The 22,070-nt window shown below is 35.2% G+C and overlaps 1 protein-coding gene across 24 annotated transcripts in view; it reads right to left on the reverse strand.

Annotated features, from left to right (window-relative positions):
- The window catches only part of kcnq5a (potassium voltage-gated channel, KQT-like subfamily, member 5a), a 248,828-nt gene that overhangs the window by 187,473 nt on the left and 39,285 nt on the right, over window positions 1-22,070 (reverse strand). For 3 of the 24 annotated variants that reach the window (XM_087279458.2, XM_087279459.2, XM_087279467.2), the window contains exon 1: window positions 177-503. The exons of 18 other annotated variants lie outside the window; for them this stretch is intronic. In XM_087279458.2, the coding sequence (XP_087135584.1) occupies window positions 177-202 (26 nt within the window). In that variant the 5' untranslated portion in view covers window positions 203-503. Of the gene's footprint in view, window positions 1-176; window positions 504-22,070 lie in introns of those variants that run through there. 3 more of the 24 variants (XM_087279465.2, XM_087279463.2, XM_087279466.2) reach the window with 2 other exon arrangements.

A 22,070-nucleotide genomic window follows, 5' to 3' on the forward strand; every position in this document is an offset into this window, starting at 1 on the left:
TTACTGGTGTTTTGTTGTTAAACTAAATATAAATCTACATTATAGATGCTGTCAAAGAACCTTATGAAACTGAAAATAATCACATCAATCTTTCACCGGGAGATTTTCAGTCTGTGCATAAGTCATTCATAACAAAACACAAATAAACATAAAATAGTTTCAAAACAGAACATTACCTGTCTAACAGTAATACTTCAGCCATGATGTCGTCCTTCCTCCAGCGTGCTAAAGTATCTTCAATATTGATTCAGGTTTTTAAAAGTTTCAATTCAGCTTTTGATTTCTTCCGGTCCGTCTCGTGACCGCGCGGCCGCTTTAAGGGCGAATTATACCCGCGCCTGGCTTTACAGTAATCGGCCCGAGCTCGGCTGTCCTTCGGCGCCTCCGGCTCCGACTCGGCATCTGCGAGCGGCCCGCAGCTCGCTCGGAGCGCATGCGTTTGTGATGCAGACGGGCACGTGCTAATGGCGGATCTGCGTGAACACATGCGCAGATGTCAAAATTTGCTGATAGACAGTCTGACCTGCTTATCGGAATTAAGGGAGATGACAGTTCGACTCTATTTAATTGGATAAACATGTTTTAGTTTTATGCTTTACCCAGAATATAAAAATACATATAAACACATTTAGATAATTTACTGTAATCATTACTATTGGACTGTGAAGAGACTTTCAACCAGCACAACAAAAAAATGTTTCTGAAGACAATCACCTACTGCACCTTTAAATATGCAACTTAAAATGCCATTGACATGTCAAATGGTGACAGGCATAAATGTCTTACTGCATTTCCAACTGTGGAATCCATAGTATAGTTGCACAACTTGTGTAGAGTAACACAAAGACTGTGACTAAGCTGTAAATGAACATACAAAATGCTTTAAAAATGTGCATTTAACTAAAGATAAAAAATATGTGACGTTGGATTCTGCATGAAATATGAAATTCAATGTACAAAAGTGACTTTAAATGCTAGTAAATAATCTACAGGGAGAGTAAAAAAGCATAACTACACTGCAAAAAATATCTGTTAATAAACAGGTTCCATAATTCGTGGTTTACAGTTTTTTTCTGTTTATTTGCGGTTGTGAATTGCATTATGGTTTATATATAAATATTTAGATTTTTGCTCTGTCTACTTTTATTGTTGGAATTTTTATTCTGCAGTTTAACAAAGTGACTTTTACTAAATTGTTAGCAGTTTGAAACAATATATTGCATAATAAATAATATAGAAATAATTATTTTTGTAAAGCAACAGAAAAAGTTGTCAGTTTATTACCAGGTTTTTGTATGGTTATTTACAACAGGAAACAAGAAAATATATCATATCAAACTATTAAAAAAACGTCAATAAAACCCCTTTTTCAAACTTCTCAACATCAAAAGTTGTTGGTGAGAAGATCAGGATCTCACAATGCAAGTAAAAAGTAAAATAATAAAAAGCATGAATCAGAAATTGTTAAAATTGAGTTAAATTAATGCATAAGAAATTGTCAATTTACAGATATTTTTTTGCAGTGTAGGCAATAAAAATTGGTACACTGTAAAACGTTTTACTTAAGATGTTGAGTTTCACAACATATTTAACTAAAACTCAACATCTTAAGTTGAAACAAAAAACTCAAGTTGAGTTGACTCACATTTGCAAAGCAGCCGGTGAACTTGAGTTTGTAAGTTTAACCAAATTGTTTTATAACAGTATTTAAAATAATATTATTTTTAATACTATTATAAATACTATTTTATTAAAAAATAAATCAAATTAATTAAAAATAAATACTGTTTTAGATAGTATGCAAGTGTTTTGTATTTATTTATTTTTAAAAGGATTTTGTATTTATTTAATTATTTATTTATTTATATTAAACTATTTTTTAAAATAGTATTTATAATAGTATTTAAAATCATATTTAAAATAATATTTTTAAAAATTAAATAAAAATTAAATAAAAAATTTAATTAAATTGAAAGGGACTAAGCTGAAAAGAAAATGAAAGAATAAATAGACTTAGATATATTAGACAACAGACATTTTTTTACACTCAATCCTCAGTCCACAATCACAGACAACAGTTATAACAACAATGCTGCCATTTCATGTGTGAGCGATGTGTTAACAGCAACACCAGGTACTGCGGAAGTGAGGCTGAAAATAAAGGGCAATAGTGCTTCATGTACAATTATTACAAAGCTAATTATATGCGTGCACACTCACACACAGCTATATAAAAATTACCTGCACTCTCAGACAGTCTCAGCCACTAAAATGTCATGTGAAACATTTACAGAGTCACACACTCCATCAAACAGCCATTGCAAATGTCTATAGGGCTTTATGCTGCCATTTGAGTTTTTAGAGTTCATCCCAGCATGCATTACACATTAAACACAAAGACAACTCAGACATCTCATTTCAATATAGTCAAACCTCAAATGTATAATATCAAGTTATAAATCACAGACGAACTGTAACAAATGTCTTCATTATAATAGCTTTTTGTTTACAAGACTCAGCAGGGAAGGGCATAAGAAAATATTTCATCTATATTTCATTTCCACCACACACAAAAAAAAAAAAATCATTAAGTTCATGAGTTTTTTTGTTCTCGTTATCCAGTAAAAATATCTATGCAAGATTCATTTGTTTGAGCAGCAAAACCGCATAAGATAATGACTAAGAAAAAGATTTTTTTTTTTTGCAGTGTAAAGCATACAGGATGCTGAAATAATGAATACATGCTTCATATCAGGTTATTAATCATCTCTGTGAATTTGTCGCTGCTCAGCACCACTGTGGGGTCTCTGTTCAGAAACTGCAAGTTCCCTGTAGCTCAGCATTTTATAAGCTTTGGAGTGATTAAGTACAACAATTAACTCGTGCTGGGGAAATACAGTTACCGCTCTAATTAAATCCAGATCTGCCCCAAGGAGCAAGACTTGGCAACAAGATATCAGATTGATAATAAGATTATCACAATGGTCCGTTGAAAAATAACACCTCATCTGAAAGAAGCCGACTATGGTTATGAATAACACACTCTTAAAAATAGAGGTTTTAAAATAAAGTTTCCGCAGTGATGCTATAGAACAGAGATGCCCAAACTAGGCCCCGCTGGCCAAAGTTGACCCTATGTATTTTTTAATTTAGCCCGCCAGAGGAAAAAGAATTGAGAAGGTTGGGGGACTGCCTTTGAAATTCTCATTTATATTTGAATGTAACCTATTGTTTGTTTGTTTTATTGTTGAGCTACAAAAAAGCTAACTGAAATTAAATGTTGTAAATGAATCCGAGTTTTAAAAAAAATGTACATAACTGTCACTTAACAAATAGAGAACAAAGCAGAAGACATCAGCGTGCAAATCAAGGCAAAGGCAGGTTCAGCGTAACTAGTGTATTCGGCACTGAACTCCATTAAATGGCATTGATCTCCTGTTTAAAAAGTGGGTTTTTAAATGTTTTTAATGTAGTAAGTCAGTTAAAATAATATACATTTTGATAAAATTATAATGCATTAGTAAATACATTTGAAGTCTTTTTTTCATTTATTTTTAACTTATTTCATTAATTCATTTTCTTTTCGACGTTTATTCATGAGGGGTCGCCACAGCGGAATGAACCGCCAACTTATCCAGCATATGTTTTACGTTTCGGATGCCCTTACAGCTGCAACCCATAACTGGAAAACACCCCTACACACTTATTCACACACATACACTACGAACAATTTAGCTTACCCAATTCGACTACAGCACATGTCTTTGGACTGTGGGGGAAACTGTGGGGGAAGCACCTGGTGGAAACCCTTGTGAACACGGGAAGAACATGCAAACACCACACAGAAATGCCAACTGACCCAGCCGGGGCTCGAACCAGCCACCTTCCTGCTGTGAGGCAATCGTGCTACCGTGCTACTGTGCCACCGTGACCCCACTTATTTTTTAAATATTGTCAGATAAATTATGAAATGATCAACTTTAATGTAATACAGTTTGCTATATTTACTTTTGGCCCACAGTTCACAATCAAGATTGGATTTTGGCCCTTCATAAGAAAAAGTTTGGTTTCCCCAAAAATCATTCGGTAAACAGCTCTAAAAAAAAAAAAATAAATAAATTAAAAAAAATTTCTCACTGAAGTCACTACTGTTGAAGTCACTACTATCAGTCCCTTTTTGATTCCCCCCCCCCCCCCTTATTTTTCGTTTAAATTTGACAAAATAACAGAGCAATGTTTTTTTTTTTTTTAAGGTCAGTATTATTAACCCAATTAAACTATATATATATATATATATATATATATATATATATATATATATATATATATATATATATATATATATATATATATATATATATATATTATATATAATATATATAATTAGTCCCTGCTACATCTCAGACACACAAGGATGTGCTTCACTTTCATTCAGTCAGCTAGAGCAGAAAACATTACAAAATGGGAAGTGGTAATATTACGTTTTATCAGCCATACATGTTTGAAGCAAAAACAACATTTAAGCGTAGGTTGGATAACGTCTAGCTCGACTACATACTACACGCTATATTTACATGGACGTTGTTTACATGACTGCTAATTCTGGAGATGCTGGACAAATAAAGCTTCACCCAGTGCTGCCTAGATTTATAAAGATGCAAAAATGCCCTATTCTGCAAACAAAACATGCCATCTGTGCATAAAAGTCTGAAAAAACATTGTCCTACAACACTTTTGGAACACTGAAAAAATTGTGGAACGGCACAACAAACATTTTACATCTTCAATGCGTCATTGAATAACTGGCATACATCCATGCACAATTTTCAATCAGATTTAGTCTTTACAAGCCCTGTCAACTGGTTTAAAAGGCCAATCATTAAAACACAACAGAAACTGCAATTGGATCTGGTCAGATCATTCTTTTCTTCAGATTGCTTTTAACATTATTGAAAGACAATGGAGACAATCACATAAAAACTCACACCCTGCAAGATTTGCACTTGTTAGATGTTTGTAAGAGTAGGGAAAAATTATAAGATCACCTGTGAATGTATCATAAACCTTAAAATACTTTTTTTGCACAATAACTTGGTCAACATTGTTATGTCCCATGTAAAAATACTTCTTAGATTATGTGTATAATTTAAGAACGTATAGTACTGTATATGGATAGTGAGTATGGTCTAGATATAGTCGGTATGCCAATGGTATGTTAGCTACATACAGTATGTCAGTTATGTATAAGTTTAAAATAGCTCTTACATCCAGTGTTGTTTTCATATTTATAATTATGTTTATTTTTGCAGCACCATAGTCCTGTGAGACATGACATTTCGTTCCAGTGTATGTCCAGCGGAATGACAATAAAGCTCAACCTGGCTTGACTGGTGTAGAGAAAAGCAAAATGAGAATAAAAGTATTCAGCAATGGTGTTTGTATTTACTGATACCATTGTACATGATTTCTCTTTAAATGTTACAAACTTAATTTTTTCTACATGGGCGCATTAAAAGTTCATCAAGGAACCTTAGATGCTAAAAAAGAAAAGAAAAAAAGAATGGTTCTCAAATAGGAGGCTTGCACAACAATGAGGGGGGTTATATGATTTACAAATAAAAAAAGCTAATACATTAAATTAAATTTTTATTAATTTTTTGTTTATATTAGAGTGACCAGATTTGATCCATAACTAACCAAAGATAAAAATAGTAGTTAAAATAATTACATTTTTAAAATACACTGTAAAAAATGCTGGGTTCCACACAATCGATTTGCGCTGGGACTAGGCATGGGACGATAACCGGTTTCAAGGTTTACCGTGATTTGGAAAAGTCAAAAGGTTTTAAAACAGTCAAAGTTTTCTGTTACGCCGTTCCTAAGGTGCATGTAAGTTTTGTTTTCTTCAACATGTTTTTCACAACTATTTTATTTAGGTTTTTAGGGCAGCAGTATCTCCAGCAGAAAACGAACCTCTACATCAAAAGCTACTGGTACCTGTACAACATTTTTTAAATGTTGTTTTTTTACCCAGACATTTAGAAAGAACTTATTTTGGAGCAGTAACCATGATATTTTAATCCAAGGTTATAATAGCATAAGAAAACTATACCGGCCCATGCCTAGTTGGGACAACATAAAGGTATTAAGTTTATTATTAGTTTTTACAAATTTAGGTGGGATAAAAATAAAACAATTAAGTAGTCCCCAAAAAAACTCAAGAATTGTGCTGATTTATCTCAACTTACTGTACATAAGAAGTCAGAACAAACAGCAAACATAATTTTTTAAGTGTAAAAAGCCATCAGCATTTTGATTTTTTATTTATTTTTTCCATTGGACTGTGACCCCTTGGGTGTTTATGTTAGTTTAACGACACAGCAATAGTGAAATTTGCAGCACAAGAATTTTATGGCACCATGTTAAAATTTCCGACACCTTTTCGACTCCCATGTACATTAACGTTAAATACAGGTCCCTATTGAATGCAGAGGATGACCCTTCTGCTCGCTCTGGATAAGTACAGGTTTAGGAGACCAGGGAGGATTGTACCAGTGAATCGCTCAGCAGTCTGGACGATTCGACTTCGAAGGTCAGATTTGGTATACTGAGCTAAACCAGACAGTAATTGAAGTGCAGAGGACTGATTGAATGATGGAAGTGTAGAACTGCTTCAGCAGCTCCTTTGGAAGGTTGAACTTTTTCAGCTGATGAAGGAAGTACAGCTTCTGTTGAGCTTTTGACAATGGAGTCAATGTGGGTGTCCCACTTCAGGTCCTGAGAGATGGTGGTGCCCAGGAATCTGAATGACTCCACTGCTGCCACAGTGCTGTCCATGATGCAAAGTGGGGGGAGAGCAGGAGGGTTTCTCCTGAAGTCTACCATCATCTCCACTGTTTTGAGCGTGTTGAGCTCCAGGTTGTTATGACTGCACCAGACAGCTCGCTCCTTCCCTTACCCATCATAAGGTGAGCTTTATGATGAAATTAAACAAATGAACAAAATACTTTCCCAATACTAGGTTGTGGCTGGTAGGGCATCCGCTGTGTAAAACACATGCTGGACTGGTTGGCGGTTCATTCCACTGTGGTGACCCCTGATATATCAGTTAAACTAAGCCAAAGGAAAATGAATGAATGAAATAAATTAATTATTTCAAAAATATGAATATGGTTCTCAGTATGTTGCATGTTTTTGTGCTGTTAATATGCTCATGTTCTTGTAGTTCTACAGGTGTGTATGTGCTGTTGCGAGCAATACTTGTATATTTATTACCATCTCTGTGGATAGTGGGGGTGGCGAATCACTGGCATTGTTATTTCAGGGAAGTTTGGGAACCCCTGGGCTAGATTAACCCAAAAATGAGATTTCATAAATGTAACATCAGGCAAAATTTCATAAGAAATGCTTAGATAAAGAACCAAAACAGTGCTTCCAAACTGTCAGCGTTAAGCCTTACACAGAGTACACTTATCTTTTTAGCAACAAATTCGCACAGATGCAGAGCTGCAGGAATAAATAAACCATTTTGCAGAGTTTTCAAATAAAAGCAGAGAGCGGGCGGCCGCTCCAAACACCGAGCAGTGCAGCACTTCAGAGCTTTTTAGAAAACCACAGCAGAACGAGTGCGCCTGCTTTCCATTGGGCTGGTCACAGGTTACTGAATCCATCCCACACAAAACACAAATCTGGATATTTTTACGTCCAAAATTGTGAGGCGCAACAAATTATGCACTGCAAACATCTATAGTGTCCTAATAACCATCAACGCACATGATTTTGTGCCATTAGTATTATCTCAAGCCACTCAGTGTAAGGAAACAACGATTAAATGTTTCCACTCTACGCTGACAGTCAGTAGATTAGCCACACACAAAACATCAGCACATTTTCACACAGAAATCATTGTAGAGGGAAAGAGTTTTCATTTATAATTAGTTTATTGACTTTGCTTTCAAGCTTTGTTGGATTGCCAATGTATACAATACAAATAAAACTAAAGTCAGATGCGAATCAGACAGGGCTGAAATGAAAATAATATGACTGCACTGATTTACTTGAATAATACTGAAACTTAAGAGCAATGACATACAAATTGTGAAGGCTAATAATACACTGTGAGAGCAGCTGAGATATAAGGAATCAGAAGGACATCTCGTCCATGTTTGGGTTGCATTACTGTATAAAAGCAAGTCTGACACCAGTTATTATGATGCTGGGAGACAGTTGGGAAAGATACACCACCTAATTTGTCATCGCAGATAAATGAGATATACAGTACAGTAAGTGAACTAAATGCTTCTGAATTTATTTCATATGCAATTAGTTCAAATAAGAAAACAAGCAAGCAATGAACATAAAAAATAAAGATATTTCCTCATCCTCACCTGTATTAATTAGGGCTGTGCAATATGACGATATATATCATATGGAAAAATAAAGAGTCTATTGTTTCATATTATGCTGTTTTGTTCATAAATTTTGTCACAAAATACATTGTTTATGCTTTTTCATAATTCATATAAGCGCAATATTACATGCCATTACAGGGATGCAGACAGAAACATAAATAACATTGTGAGAAAGTCTGCAGTCAAAGCACAGTTAACATATTGCATATTATTTAGTAAATTTTTTTATGTTTATGTTGGACCTGTAATTATTTAACTTTTTAAAAAATGTTTCATAATATAATAATGTGTATTTTATTTTTCTACATTTTTAATTAAACATTTCACCTGACATTTAAAAAAAAAGGTGTGAAATATGATCACAAACAAAGGAACACACTTCAGTGCATGTACTTTCAGTGCATGTGGTCAATATACACCACCTGACAAAAGTCTTATCCAAGTTTTAGGAACAATAAATGATAATAATTAATAAATAACTTCTAGTTGATCACTTGGTATCAGACGTAGCTTATATGAAGGGCAAATACTTCAAGATTACACTTATTTTACCCAAATCAAATATTATCATGTTTTGATTTTTAATTATTTAAATAGGATGGTAAGGTCTGACTTTGCTTAGACAAAAGTCTTGTCACTTAACAGATAATGTACATTATAGAATATAACATCATGGAGGAGTGGGAAAAGAATTACTATTGTGTATGACTCCCATGAGCTTGGACGATTGCGTCCATACATCTCTGCAATGACTCAAATAACTAATTAATAAAAGTCATCTGAATGGCAAATAAAGAGTTCTTGCAGGACTCCCAGAGTTCATCAAGATTCTTTAGATTCATCTTCAATGCCTCCTTCTTCATCTTACCCCAGTCATTCTCAATAATATTTACTTCTGGTGACTGGGTTGGCCAATCCTGGAGCACCTTGACCTTCTTTGAATTCACAAACTTTGATGTGGAGGTTGAAGTATGAGAAGGAGCGCTATACTGCTGCAGAATTTGCCCTCTCCTGTGGATTGTAATGTAATGGGCAGCACCACTGCAGATCTCTCACACGCCCCCATAAACTGAATGGAATTCCAAACCATAATTTTTCCTTGACCAAAATTGACTTGATTTCTGTGAGAATCTTGGGTCCATGCAGGTTCTAATAGGTCTTGCAGTATTCGTAATGACTGGAATCCAGTTTAACAGATGACTCATAATTAAAATCTACCTTCTGATATCCAAATGATCAACTAGAAGTCAAGTAATTATTTGTTGCTCTTACAACTGGGATCGGGGACAAGACTTTTGTCAGGTAGTCTATAAACTATTAATTGATTACATTTACAGAAATGGTGTTATATTGAGATACATATATGAGATAGATATGAGATGACCTATATTGTGTTGAGTATAAATTGTAAGATACAACAAATTTAAAAAGATGGATCACCCAAAAATGAACCGTTACTAACTATTTAGCCACCCTCAAGTGGTTCCAAACATTTGCGAGTTTGTTTCTTCTGTTGAACAGCAAAGAAGACATTTTGCAGAATGTTTGAAACATGAATCATTTGACTAACATAGTAGGAAAAACTAGAAGTCAATAGTTACAGGTTTCCAACATTTTTCAAAAGAACTTAGTTTGTGTTCAACAGATAAAAGAAAATCAAATCAGTTAGAATTTTCATTTTTGGGTGAACTATCCCTTTAAATGTTGATTTAATAAACACACCTATTAACATTTACACCGCCTCAGTCTCATTCAAATTATGGTCTCTTTCAAAACGTATTGTGACAACAATTTAGCACAGCTACTTTACAGGGCCGACACAGTTTACGCAGTGATACATTGGCACACACCCCAAAACCCCCAAGTTATGCAAGTTATGAGCTGGTGGGCGAAACCCACCACAGAAATTGCTGGCTGTTGCTACATGGAGATTACGGGCACAAGAGCAACGAGGGACAAACCCGAGAGCGTGTCAGTTATTGATCCAGAAGCGCAGATGTGACATGCATGAATGGCAGCATCACACTAGATGCCAGAGAACCCACATGACCTGCAAATGAGGCACCCGGGGGACTGAACGCTTTTCAACATGAACATTATGTCCTAGGCAAAGGCGCATTAATATTAAAACTGATTAAACATGAAAACCCCCAATAAGAAGGCTAAAGTTTGTCAGATGACAGACGCTCAAAGTTAATTGTTTATATATTTACATGACAAAGAGGAAGATCCTACACACAAACAATCAATCAAACAATGTAAGAGTATTTTAAAATATAGCCATTTAAATGTTGGTAGATTTAACAGATATCCAACTATAATACAATTGTCATGAGTCTGGGTTGTCTTTTTTGTGTTCATGTAGTTGTTGTGCCATGTGTTTGTTCCATGTGCTTCTGTTTACTTCATGTGTTTCCTTTGTTCTGTTTTCCGCCGTTTGTTAATGTTTTTTAGTTGTCGGGCCCCTATATGTATTCAGTTTAATTACCTTGTGTATTTATACCCCTGGGTTCGTGTCATTCTTTGTCCAGTATTGTATTGTCACAACTCCTTGTCCTGCCTGCGTTTTGATGGTTCCGGTTCCTGTTGAGTGTGTTATTGTGTAAATAATTACGTGTTTTTGATTGTTCCTGAGATCCGTGCGTTTGTGAGCTAGCGAAAGACCTGGATGCCTCAGGATGGAAAACAGGATGGCTCAACCCTAACCATTAGTCAGGCATAAGAAGATTGTATGAAAATGTGTTAAAAGAATTACATTATACTAATTACTCTCTACACACATTATACAACTAGGCCAATTCACAATGCTCTGTGAGATGCTGACCAACAGCAAAATGGGTTTTGTCAAATCAGTGTTTTACCCTTGCCAGTGATCAAATAACTTAAGAAAAATAAGCTTCATCAGCCCCATAATGCAGCTGTGCAAATTGTAAAAATATACTCTACAATATCCAATGAAAAATTAGATCATTTGGCAGTTTGTCAGGGTAGTTTGTCAGGTCGTGGAATGTCATAAAAATGACGTAAAGTGACAAACAGGATAACAACAAATACCATTTCAAAAAAATGAAAAGTAATTCTCAGCAGGACGCACGTTAACATTTGGTTTTATTAAAATATTTGAGCATGGCATAACCTGTTCTTTGTTAGAACATAGGCTACGTCATTACCCAGTGGTGTTAAGGAACTGAAAATTGTTTTGTGTACTGATCCATTAAAATGGACCATCTGAAAAAGTCTGTTCACATGCATCGGACGTCAAATCAATATTAGCAAGCAGGAGTTAAATAATGATTTGATTTAAAAAGGTTCTTTGTAATCAGCTCACAATACCCAACACCTCTCAAAGGGATAGTTGGCCCAAAACTAAAGTTAACCTGGTCATTTATTGGCCCTCATCAATGTGTTTTTAACCTTTTTTGAAGAGTTTCTTTCTTTAGTTGTGATCACTGGTGTGATTAGAACGTTCAGAGCGTGAAAAAAAAAGGTTATACAGTTTCACAAAAATTAAGCAATATTGATTTGATTATACCCAGCTGTATCCCATCTAGACTTCACCATGCTGCAGGAGAGGATAAAGTCTAAATTTGGATACTGCTAAGAATACTCACATCAATACACTATAATCTAATAAAATACAATTTTATTAGATTATGCTATATTGAAACGAGTATCCCATCAACCTAATAAAATACAATAAATGCATAATAATATTATAATTATTTCTTGTTAACTTCCGATCACAGCTGTATCCCTTTTAGCAACAACAGCAATGTCCATTACCCATCATATATCAAATAATATGATCATTATTAAGCAGTTTAAAAGACAAAATATTTGTTCTATCACATATTTGAGAATTGGAGCATCAGAAATTATATATAAAATATATAAAAATATATAATTAGAACATTTTTCAATATTAAAAGGGCAAAATGAAACTATAAACAGTGTGACATATACAGTACATATATCATTGGGGCTGGTGGGGCACACGATAAACTTGATGCATCGCAAAGGAAACTTAAGGACACAATGGATTCTAAGTAATGTCACAAAAAAGTATTTAAAACGAAAGGGTTAAACAGATCCCTCTGCACTTTTGGCTTCGATCTGAATAAATGTAATGGGCTCAGTTTCCATGGCACACCCATTGATGTGTGTTCTCTAGTCAACAGGTGTGATCTGAGTCTATATACAGTACGGCGTATCGCAGCTACTGTATTACAGCCTATCTGATTATATTATCAGCATGTACATTGAAGGATCCTTGTTGTCGACTGATGTTGTGCTGTTTTCACTGCACTGAAAAGTGGGAGGATTAAAGCATGCACTGAGTGTGATACAAACGGAAAAATCTGTTTCTAGTCAAAGTCATTTCATTACATCAAATAAGCGTGAGGGTGCTGGCATGTATTCATGGTGATGGGGAACTGCTTTATTACTCATCTACAGACTTTAATATCCTGTTTCCAAGACAACCATGACAGCAAAGATGTCCATGGCTTCGTTCAAGGACAAAAATGTAGCATGTACAGGACCTGTATAGGAAAGTGGCCTTGACAGAAAAAAAAAAAACACTGGCCTTGAAATCAAATGCTTGAATGTAGAGCAAGTCCAAGCAAGCCTAATTAGGCCCAAAAGGAAGTGTCCTTTCACAGATCAAAAATGAGATTTAGCAGCATGGGTTAGTGTATTATTCAGAACACACTTGGATAAAATTAGTTGTAAAAATCCAGTCCCAAATCACACTTTTAGAGATTGTTCACCCAAAAAACTAACATTTCCTCATTAGGTACCTACCCTCAGGTAGTTTTAAACTTTTATGAATTTCTCACTTCTGTTAAACAAAGGAAGATAATCTAAAGAAAGTTGGAACCAGGAGTCATTGATTTCTAAAGTAGAAAGTAAAGAAACAAAAAAAGCAATAAGAGGGCGAGCAAATGAAGACAGAATTCTCATTTGTGGGTGAACTATGCTTTTAGACTTGGGGTGTTTCACACTTGTAGTTCAGTTCTCTTAGTTTCTTTGTTTTTTTGCTAAAAAAAAAAAAAAGTAAAAAAAGATGCATTTAGTCCTGGTTCACTTAGTATTCACATTGTCATTTTAAGATTGAGGCCATGTCCATATGTACATAGTTACATCAAGGGTGTGTTTTTGCAATTTTTTATGTAGAAATATGGAGATTTTTTTAAGGAAAGTAGAAAAGGTACAACACGGTGAAAGTGGGAAGCACGACTGCAAGGAGTGGGTAGCACGATAGCAAGAAGGTCGCTGGTTCGAGCCCTGGCTGGGTCAGTTGCCATTTCTGTGTGGAGTTGTATAGTGGTGCATGTTCTCCCTGTGTCAGTATTAGTTTCATCCGGGTGCTCCAGTTTCCCCCACAAGTCCAAAGACATGTGGTATACAGTAGGTGAATTGGGTAAGCTAAATTGTTTGTAGTTTTTCTGTGTGGATGAGTTTGTATGGATGTTACCCAGTGATGGGTTGCAGCTGGAAGGGCATACACTGTGTAAAACGTGCTGGATAAGTTAGCGGTTCATTCCGCTGTGGTGACCCCAGATTAATTAAGGGAAGTCGAAAATTAAGTCGAAAATGAATGAATGAATGAAAGTGTGCAGCACTGTCTAAAGGAATGCCAAATCAACAGGTGGCAAAAACCCTTAAAATAAAGCCATGTTGACCGATCAGAAAGGAGAACTCAGTGTGCACGCTGACTTCATGAGGCCAAATGACCCTGGCCAAAGTATTCAGAAAGTTTTGCTTACAGTCCCCATCTTCGTTTGGACGATTAGCCAAAATACAAGGGGGAAAAACAGTTTTGAAAATATTTTGTGTCGACAAATCCTGAATCTAAAGATAAAAAACAAACAAACAAAATGACATGTTTGTTGAATCTTACCAAACACCCCAAACAATTTTGGATATGGGAATCACATATGTTTTTTTTTTTTTTTTTTGCTTGCTCTATTTCAATAGCACATTTAAAAACAACAGATGTTGACCAAAGTGCTTTACAAAACAACCAACATACAAAATATCTACTTGTATATGTAACCCAAACAAAATTAAATACAATCAATGGCAAGAGGCAGAAGATGATTTTTTAAATGAGATTTAAAAGCACTGAGGAAAGAGCATGGCCTGATATATTAAAGCAAATCATTCCACAGACGGGCTGTAACAGAAAAGTCTCCTTCTGATTTTAATCGAGACAATCTGGAACTGTTGTGCCAACCGAAAAGGCCTAGATAAAGTATGCCAGTGAAGAAGCTTAGCAATGCAAGTAGGTTCCAGACCAGGGGTGTCCAAACTCGGTTCTGGAGGGCCAGTGTCCTGCTGAGTTTAGCTCGAACTTGCTTCAACACACCTGTCAGAAAGTTTCTAGGATACCTAGTAAGAGCCTGGTTGCCTGGTTTAGGTGTGTTTGGTTAGGGTTGGAGCTAAACTCTCCAGGACACCACCCTCCAGGATCAAGTTTGGACACTCCTGTTCCAGACTATTCAAACTTAACCAGCATCAGGACATGGACGCATGTAGGCACTTTTTTTTTCCACATTTACTGTTTATGAATAGATTACATCAAAAAGAAAACCACTAATCTTGACAAACTATACCTCAATATAAAGCTACAGCCCTTAAGCAGCCATTGTAGCTAATTGTTTTTTATTAGAAGCTTAAAAAAACAATGTATTTGCTAAAATTGCGTTGAACAGACAATGCTTATAGACGGAGTGAATATCATTGTAATAACGACACACGCATTTATTACAGTACATTACGGTTTATTTTAAAAGTTAAGAGTCCACAGAACAACATCCCATTGAATACATTTAGTCCACTGACACTATAGTGTCGAACCATGAAGAGTTCTTAGTTTGTCACCATTTCTTTCGGAGACCTTTTGTTTACATAGTTTATTACGTTTCGTTACTTATGTGGGAAAACGCTGTCTTTGTAATTAAAAGCAAGTTGATGTCATAGCTTACAGTGTTACAAATAAAATGAAACCACAATCAGAATAAAAAGTCAAAGTTATAGTTACTAAAATCTAAACAAACCAGTCGAGTGTTTTGATCTGAAAATCAGAAGAAAAATAAATAAATAAATAAATAAATAGGTACAATGTACAAAATCATACTCCAAAAAGAACTGATTTAATGACGTCAATTTTACTTAAACTACACTAAACAGTAGTGGAAAATGCATCTTCATATCAATTACATTATACTGAGAAAAAGAACTCTTAAATCACAAAAAAATAGCTCCAGTTAGCACAATAACTTATTACTAAAACTAAATATACACACAACATAGTGGAGATAAAAATCTTTAAAAGTTCAAACTATAATAATCCCTGAGATGCTGGATATTAATTATTAGGCTAGTACAGCACACCAAGAGTAAAAACAAAAGATGCGGCCTTTCATCGCTAAGGGCCATTATGAGATGTTAATGAGGGTTTTCTGTGTATTGAATCCCAGCAAGAAAAATGCTTTAATGTGACTAGACATCAGCTGTCTTTTGTTCCGGCAGAACATGACAACATATTCTGCGCAGAGATGCACGCAAACCTGAACTACACGAAGCATGTGCTCCAGACGCCACAGAATGTTAGCAATGGAGCAGGATGATGCTATCACCAGGCCTGTGGCTCAGATTCACTTCTTCTGAGAGTGTGAAAGGCACTGTTAATGGTGACAAGACAAAGTGCAGAGGCCTGCTTTCAACAGGAGAGGTTTTGATCTCATTTTGTAATTGAATTTCAATTATAGAGAGGATTAGAAGACAGCTGCGCTAAAGGCAATGTGGCGCTTTCTGTTTACTTTATACTATTAGCATGTGCCCTTTTCTTAATTATAAATATAAAAGAAGTGATTTATAATGGAAAGAGAGAATGAGAACACGACACAGTTTTCCTCTCACTGCCAGACTAAAGGGGATAAAAGCATTGCAGCTTTATGGCCTGGCCGCCACTCACAAAATCCAACAATTACTTCAAGATGGAGAAAAAAAAAAAAAACACTTCTGACTTAATTTCTTTAATGCTGTCAAGCATACATTTGTCATTGTTCGAATCCTACAAAACAGAGCATGATAAAACATTTTACGAAGACGAAACGCCACAAAAGAGAGGCAACAAATCTGTGATCTACACTATAACACGAAAGCTAGAATGTGGAGAGACGCTGTATAACGCTGTAAATATCTCTTTTAAACACTTGTATCCTAGAATGACTAACCAATTTGAACTCAATATTTTTTTTTTTACTATTTTATGAGGTTGCAATTCAGTACAAATTTTCTTTAAAAAAAAAAAAAAACAATGATTCATTTTTTAAGTCTGACCATCAAAAAGACCATTTGCTTAATTTACTGTACAAATGAGACCATTACAAAAATCTGCATTTATGATTTCTTATGAATTTCACCTCAGGGAAAAAAGCATGAAAAAAAGCAACTGGTCTGCACAAATAAACTGTACAAAAAAGAAACAAATACCACTACAAACTAACATGAATCAACCACCAATTTAACTTCAAATCGATTCAAATCTGACACCATCCTATCAGATGTAATATGATAAGATTCATTCATTCATTCGTTAATTTTCCTTCAGCTTTATTTCTATTTCAGAGATCACCATAGTGGAATGAACAGTCAACTATTCTGGCATTTATTTTACATAGTGGATGTCCTTCCAGCCGCAACCCAGTACTAGTAAACACCCATACACACTCATTCACACACGCACTCATAAGCCTGTTTCACTTTTGTATTTTGTCACATCATGTCAACGTGTCTGATTAGAATAGTGTTGGTTTACATTACAACAATGGCTACTAGATAACCTAACCAAACAGTTTGACAGTACCATGTGCCACTCCACAAAAAGGGTGGTTTTATGACTTTCAGATTTGCTGCTCTCAAAACAAGATTTTCAGGAGATGAGTGATGATGAGTGACAAATGCTTTAATAGGACCATGAATGATAAAACATGTCAAAATTGTCATATAAAAAAATTAAGGTGATATTTGAATGTTCCATTATTAAGAAGACGAAACATCCCTGGCTTAAAAACATATCTAGACAAACACAATGTTCTAGGTGAGAACAAGGTGAGATTTTATTTTTAAATAAACTATTAAAAATGGGAACATAAAAACAATTTTGTCACAAAAACCTGTAAAATAAACAAATAATAATAAAAAAAACACTCCAGTGTCGGGTTCACAAGTTCTGTAATGACATGACTAATTGTGAAAGCTTGTTAGCTGATAGAGCCTAAATGAGGGTGTGTTCAGAAGAAGGTTTAACAGGCTTGTATCTCTAATCCAGATGGCAGAGTAATATATGCTGGCTAGAAAACACCACATATGGACCAGAAACACCCACAAACATGAAGACGGGAAAAAAAAATTGCAGGAACATACTGAGGGGGGAGAACGGGAGGTTTGAGAGATTAAAAAAGACGAGAGAGAAAAGCCACTGGTTAGCTGTGATCTTTTATCAGTTTTTCAGTTACTAATTCAATTTATTGGCTAGCTCTAAAAGATAAAACCTCTGGATTACCAGTTAAGACCCATTTGAAGTGTTTAACTTCCGGAAGATTCATCACAAGGCCACATCTTTCAACAATTTGTGATGTGAATCTCAAGGGACTGATCATGTATCAAAGTAATCTGAATATGTGACATACTGTATCACTAACACTCTAATTGAACCCTGTGGATCATTTACAAGGCCTTAAAATGAGATACAAGACCCTTTGGAGGGTATATTATGTTTTCTTTTCACTGCTAACTTATAACATCTTCCCTCGTGGCACATCTCGGATTGCATTTTAGTAAAAAATTAAAAAACCTGTTGATGGTTGATGTGTTTCAAGATTTGAACTTTCCATGATCCTCTAGACAACACATTTGCTCTGGGAAAGAGAGCTAAATTTTAAAATCTGTCTTAAAGGAAAAAAACTGTAATGATTGATAGATAAATAAACAAATAATTAAAAATGTATAATTCTTATCAGAATTTGTCAATAATGATTAAATATATATATATATATATATATATATATATATATATATATATATATATATATATATATATATATATATATATATCACTTTTATTCAACCAGCTATTTTTTTTTTAGACCAGAAATGACACAGACTTCTCCCAAAAGATAGTCAGACAATGTACAAAAGTTATCATTGTGGGGAAACAAATTTTTCTCAGCTTTTAATTACATTTGAATTAAAACATTTAAGTCAGAACTTCCAGTGGTTAAAAAATTGGAGTGCAATTAATTGTGATCAAACATTTGCAACCACGGCTCATTCTGATTACGTACCCCTATATACATTTCTAGAGAAAGCAAAATACGTCCCAGGAGCTACGTTATTTCAGTTTCCGTTTTCGCTAATCCACCATAGGCCGCTGTGTATTATTTTAGAGATCTAAAAATTTCTCTCGAGGGAGACTTGAATCTCATTGTTGCGGGAATTACGCTCTACATCTCAAGTCGCTGTATCGTGTTGAGCTACCAGACAAAAAGGAACGGCATCATTTCGCACAGTAGCGTTCATTTGAAAGACAAAATGCAGCCATACGTGGCTCTGGCTACATAATTCCCGATCTCCAGAGAAGTATATAGGGCTCCATTTTCAGAATGAGCCTGTGTTGAACATTTGAGAGCATTGATGACTGTCTCCTCTTTCCTCATTCCTCTTTACCATGCCCATTTATACAGCATTTTTCAAAAATGCAGTGAGCTTAAGTTATTTAATGAGCAATTATGGTTATTTAACATTATCAACACTGGAAAAACCGTAATATAAAAAAAAACTTTGCAAGTCAATCGTACAACACTGACCTTGAGTCCATTTACCATCTTTCAAGAGTTCACTCTTAACTGATGATTGATAATAAAGCTTGTTTGGCGTGCTGTCCCAGGAGAGAGTCCTGAGCTTATAAGATCCTCGAGCCCTGGGCTCCCTCCTGTTGCTGGACGAGAGGGGAGTTTGAGCTCAGGTAGATCTCGATGACTCCCCTTCCTGCTTATTGTAGCTAAATGTCAGATGTGGATGCTGAGAAGGTGTACTCAGAGCTTAGTTAAAGTATTTTGGATTAATTGTTTAGGGTGCTTGTTTTTAAACCGTGGGAGGAAACTGGAGGACCCAGGGAAAACCCACGTGAGCACGGGGAGAAAGAGCAAAACTCCGCACAGAAATGTCACCTGGTTTGGAAAAGGAATTAAACCAAGGCCATTCTTGCTGTGAGGCAACAGAGCTAATCACTGACCACCTTGTCGCCCGTTTGAAAAGAGGGAAAGTAGGATTGGGTGGGGGGGTGGGGGGATCGTCTGATAGGATAATTAGTTATTAGCTAAAGTTGGAACAGCTGTGAACAATCATAAGCACGTGATCCTCTCGAAATTTGTTTATAAATAAACTTCACCTATGACATGCAGCTGTACTGTGCTAGCTACTTATGCAAAACAAGGCTACAATTACTTCATCTGAAACAGAATAAAAACTGAAATATAGTAAAATCCTAATGATATACTGTATCAATAAACTGTACTGATCATTTAATTCTGTGACAAAGCTGTACTTTCACTAGTCATTAGTGTCACAAAATCATTCAAAAATCATTCTAATATGGTGATTTTGAAAGAAAAGTTTATGTATATTATCAATGCTTGGTGGTTCATTCTGCTGTAGTGACCCCTGATGAATAAAGGGACTTAGCCAAAGGAAAATTAATGAATAAACATTATCAATGCTTGAAGTAGTTGTGCTGCTTTATACTTTTGTTGAAAACCTGGATTATTTTCTTCAAGATGTATGTGTATTTTTAAAGTTGAACAGATTTCAAATTTCTAAATGATATTTTGAATATATTACATGCATAAATGACAAGTCTTTTAATCGATAATGATATAATTATTACATGATGAGCCTAAATTAGTAAGTTTAGCATATATTAAGCATATATTAAGCTATTTCTGCCTATTGTATTAAATTCAAACCAAACAGTTACAAGTTGGGGAGCCGCCACATTTCAAAGCATCCCAAGGGAGAGAAGTTTTGACGTTGTTCTGTTACTATAGGTCAAAACACAGTCATGCGAATCAACTTTCACTTATACTGTCAAAGAAGGAAAACAACAACATGTCAGTTAGGAAAACACTAATATATTTCAAATGCACTCTACTATTCGTAATCAAAATTTCAGCTTGATGTGGCTCTCCCAGTCTGCGGCAGAAGCTAGTGCCACCCGTTTGGTTTACAAATGCCAATGTCAACAAGAGATAAAGACTCCAGAGAGAGAGAGAGAGAGAGAGGATATAAGTATAATATAAAGTATAAGATGCTTAAAGCCAAGGCATCTAGTTCTGGTGCAAATTGCAACTCAGTCAATCACATAAATATAAATAAGTGTATAAACATTTTGTGATAATGTGGCAATACTTAAGCCAAGCATGTGTACGCATAAAAATATTACAGTAACATATCACAAACAGTTTGAGTTTGTTTGCACTACTGCTAATCATACAAACCCGAGGGGTCAAGTTGGACACAGCAGGTGCCTAAAAAAATCCCAAACCATCGAGCTGCTTTAGAAATAAACATCTTTTCAGTTGTTTATTCTTCAGAGACTTATAGAATGTCCCGCAAAACACTCACCCTCCTTAGCCCTACATTTTCAGCTTCACAGCTTATTGAAGAGCCCTACGGAGCTGTAAAAATAGTCATTCATATAAAACTCCAGTTAAGTGTCATAACAAGTGCAGCGAACATCGCAAGAATCCTTTGACTTGCAAAACATCTCTGCCAGAGCAAATACAGCACAAGCACTTCGACTTTGATCTCAGAAAATATTTTGAAAGACTACAGTAACACTGTTCTGTGTACTGATGCAACAGGTCTTAATGCGCTTCAGCAGAGTTATGTTAAGGTAATACTTCTTCATGTGTTAGTAAAGGTTCAGAGGCTACTATTGGAGAGAGATAACAGACTAAAAAATCAGAGGTTCACACAATAAACGGGCCGCCCTGTGAATCCTTCCATCTGCCATACCAATTAACACCACAGAGATTTTCGCAAAGGTGGTCCGGCTGTCGCAAACAGGCATGGCAAAGCCTATCGATGTCCAATTAAAGTGATTGCATTTACATGTTTACAGCTGAAGAGTATTGAAAAGAACTGTATAGTGACGCATACAAATCTAAATTTGTTTTTATTAAAACAAATATAAATATGCATATTATAAATATTACTGCTAAAAATAACAACCTTATACGAATGCAAATTGTCATGAATAAACTGAAAAAGCCCCACAAGATGAGGCATGGAGGCAGTTGTTTTTATATTTATGTAGAAAATAATATTTTTTGTAACATTTTAATTCTTTCCATTTTTTTCATATGTAAAGATATTTGTGTATTGCTGTACATCATGTGTGCATTAAGCAATAAGTGAGTGTTTTAGACCTGCATTGGCCCATGACTAACGAGCTCTGCGCTGGACTTTAGACCAGGTTTTAGTTGGTCAACGTTTTTTTAACCGTGGTTTTTTAAACCGACATCCATGAGTCCACAAAGTGGTGGAAATGGTTTGTTATTTAAACAACGGTGTGCAAAATGTGAAAAT

This window comes from Danio rerio, chromosome 13 (assembly GCF_052040795.2).
Source record: "Danio rerio strain M-AB ecotype USA chromosome 13, GRCz13ab, whole genome shotgun sequence".
Taxonomy (NCBI): Eukaryota; Metazoa; Chordata; class Actinopteri; order Cypriniformes; family Danionidae; genus Danio; species Danio rerio.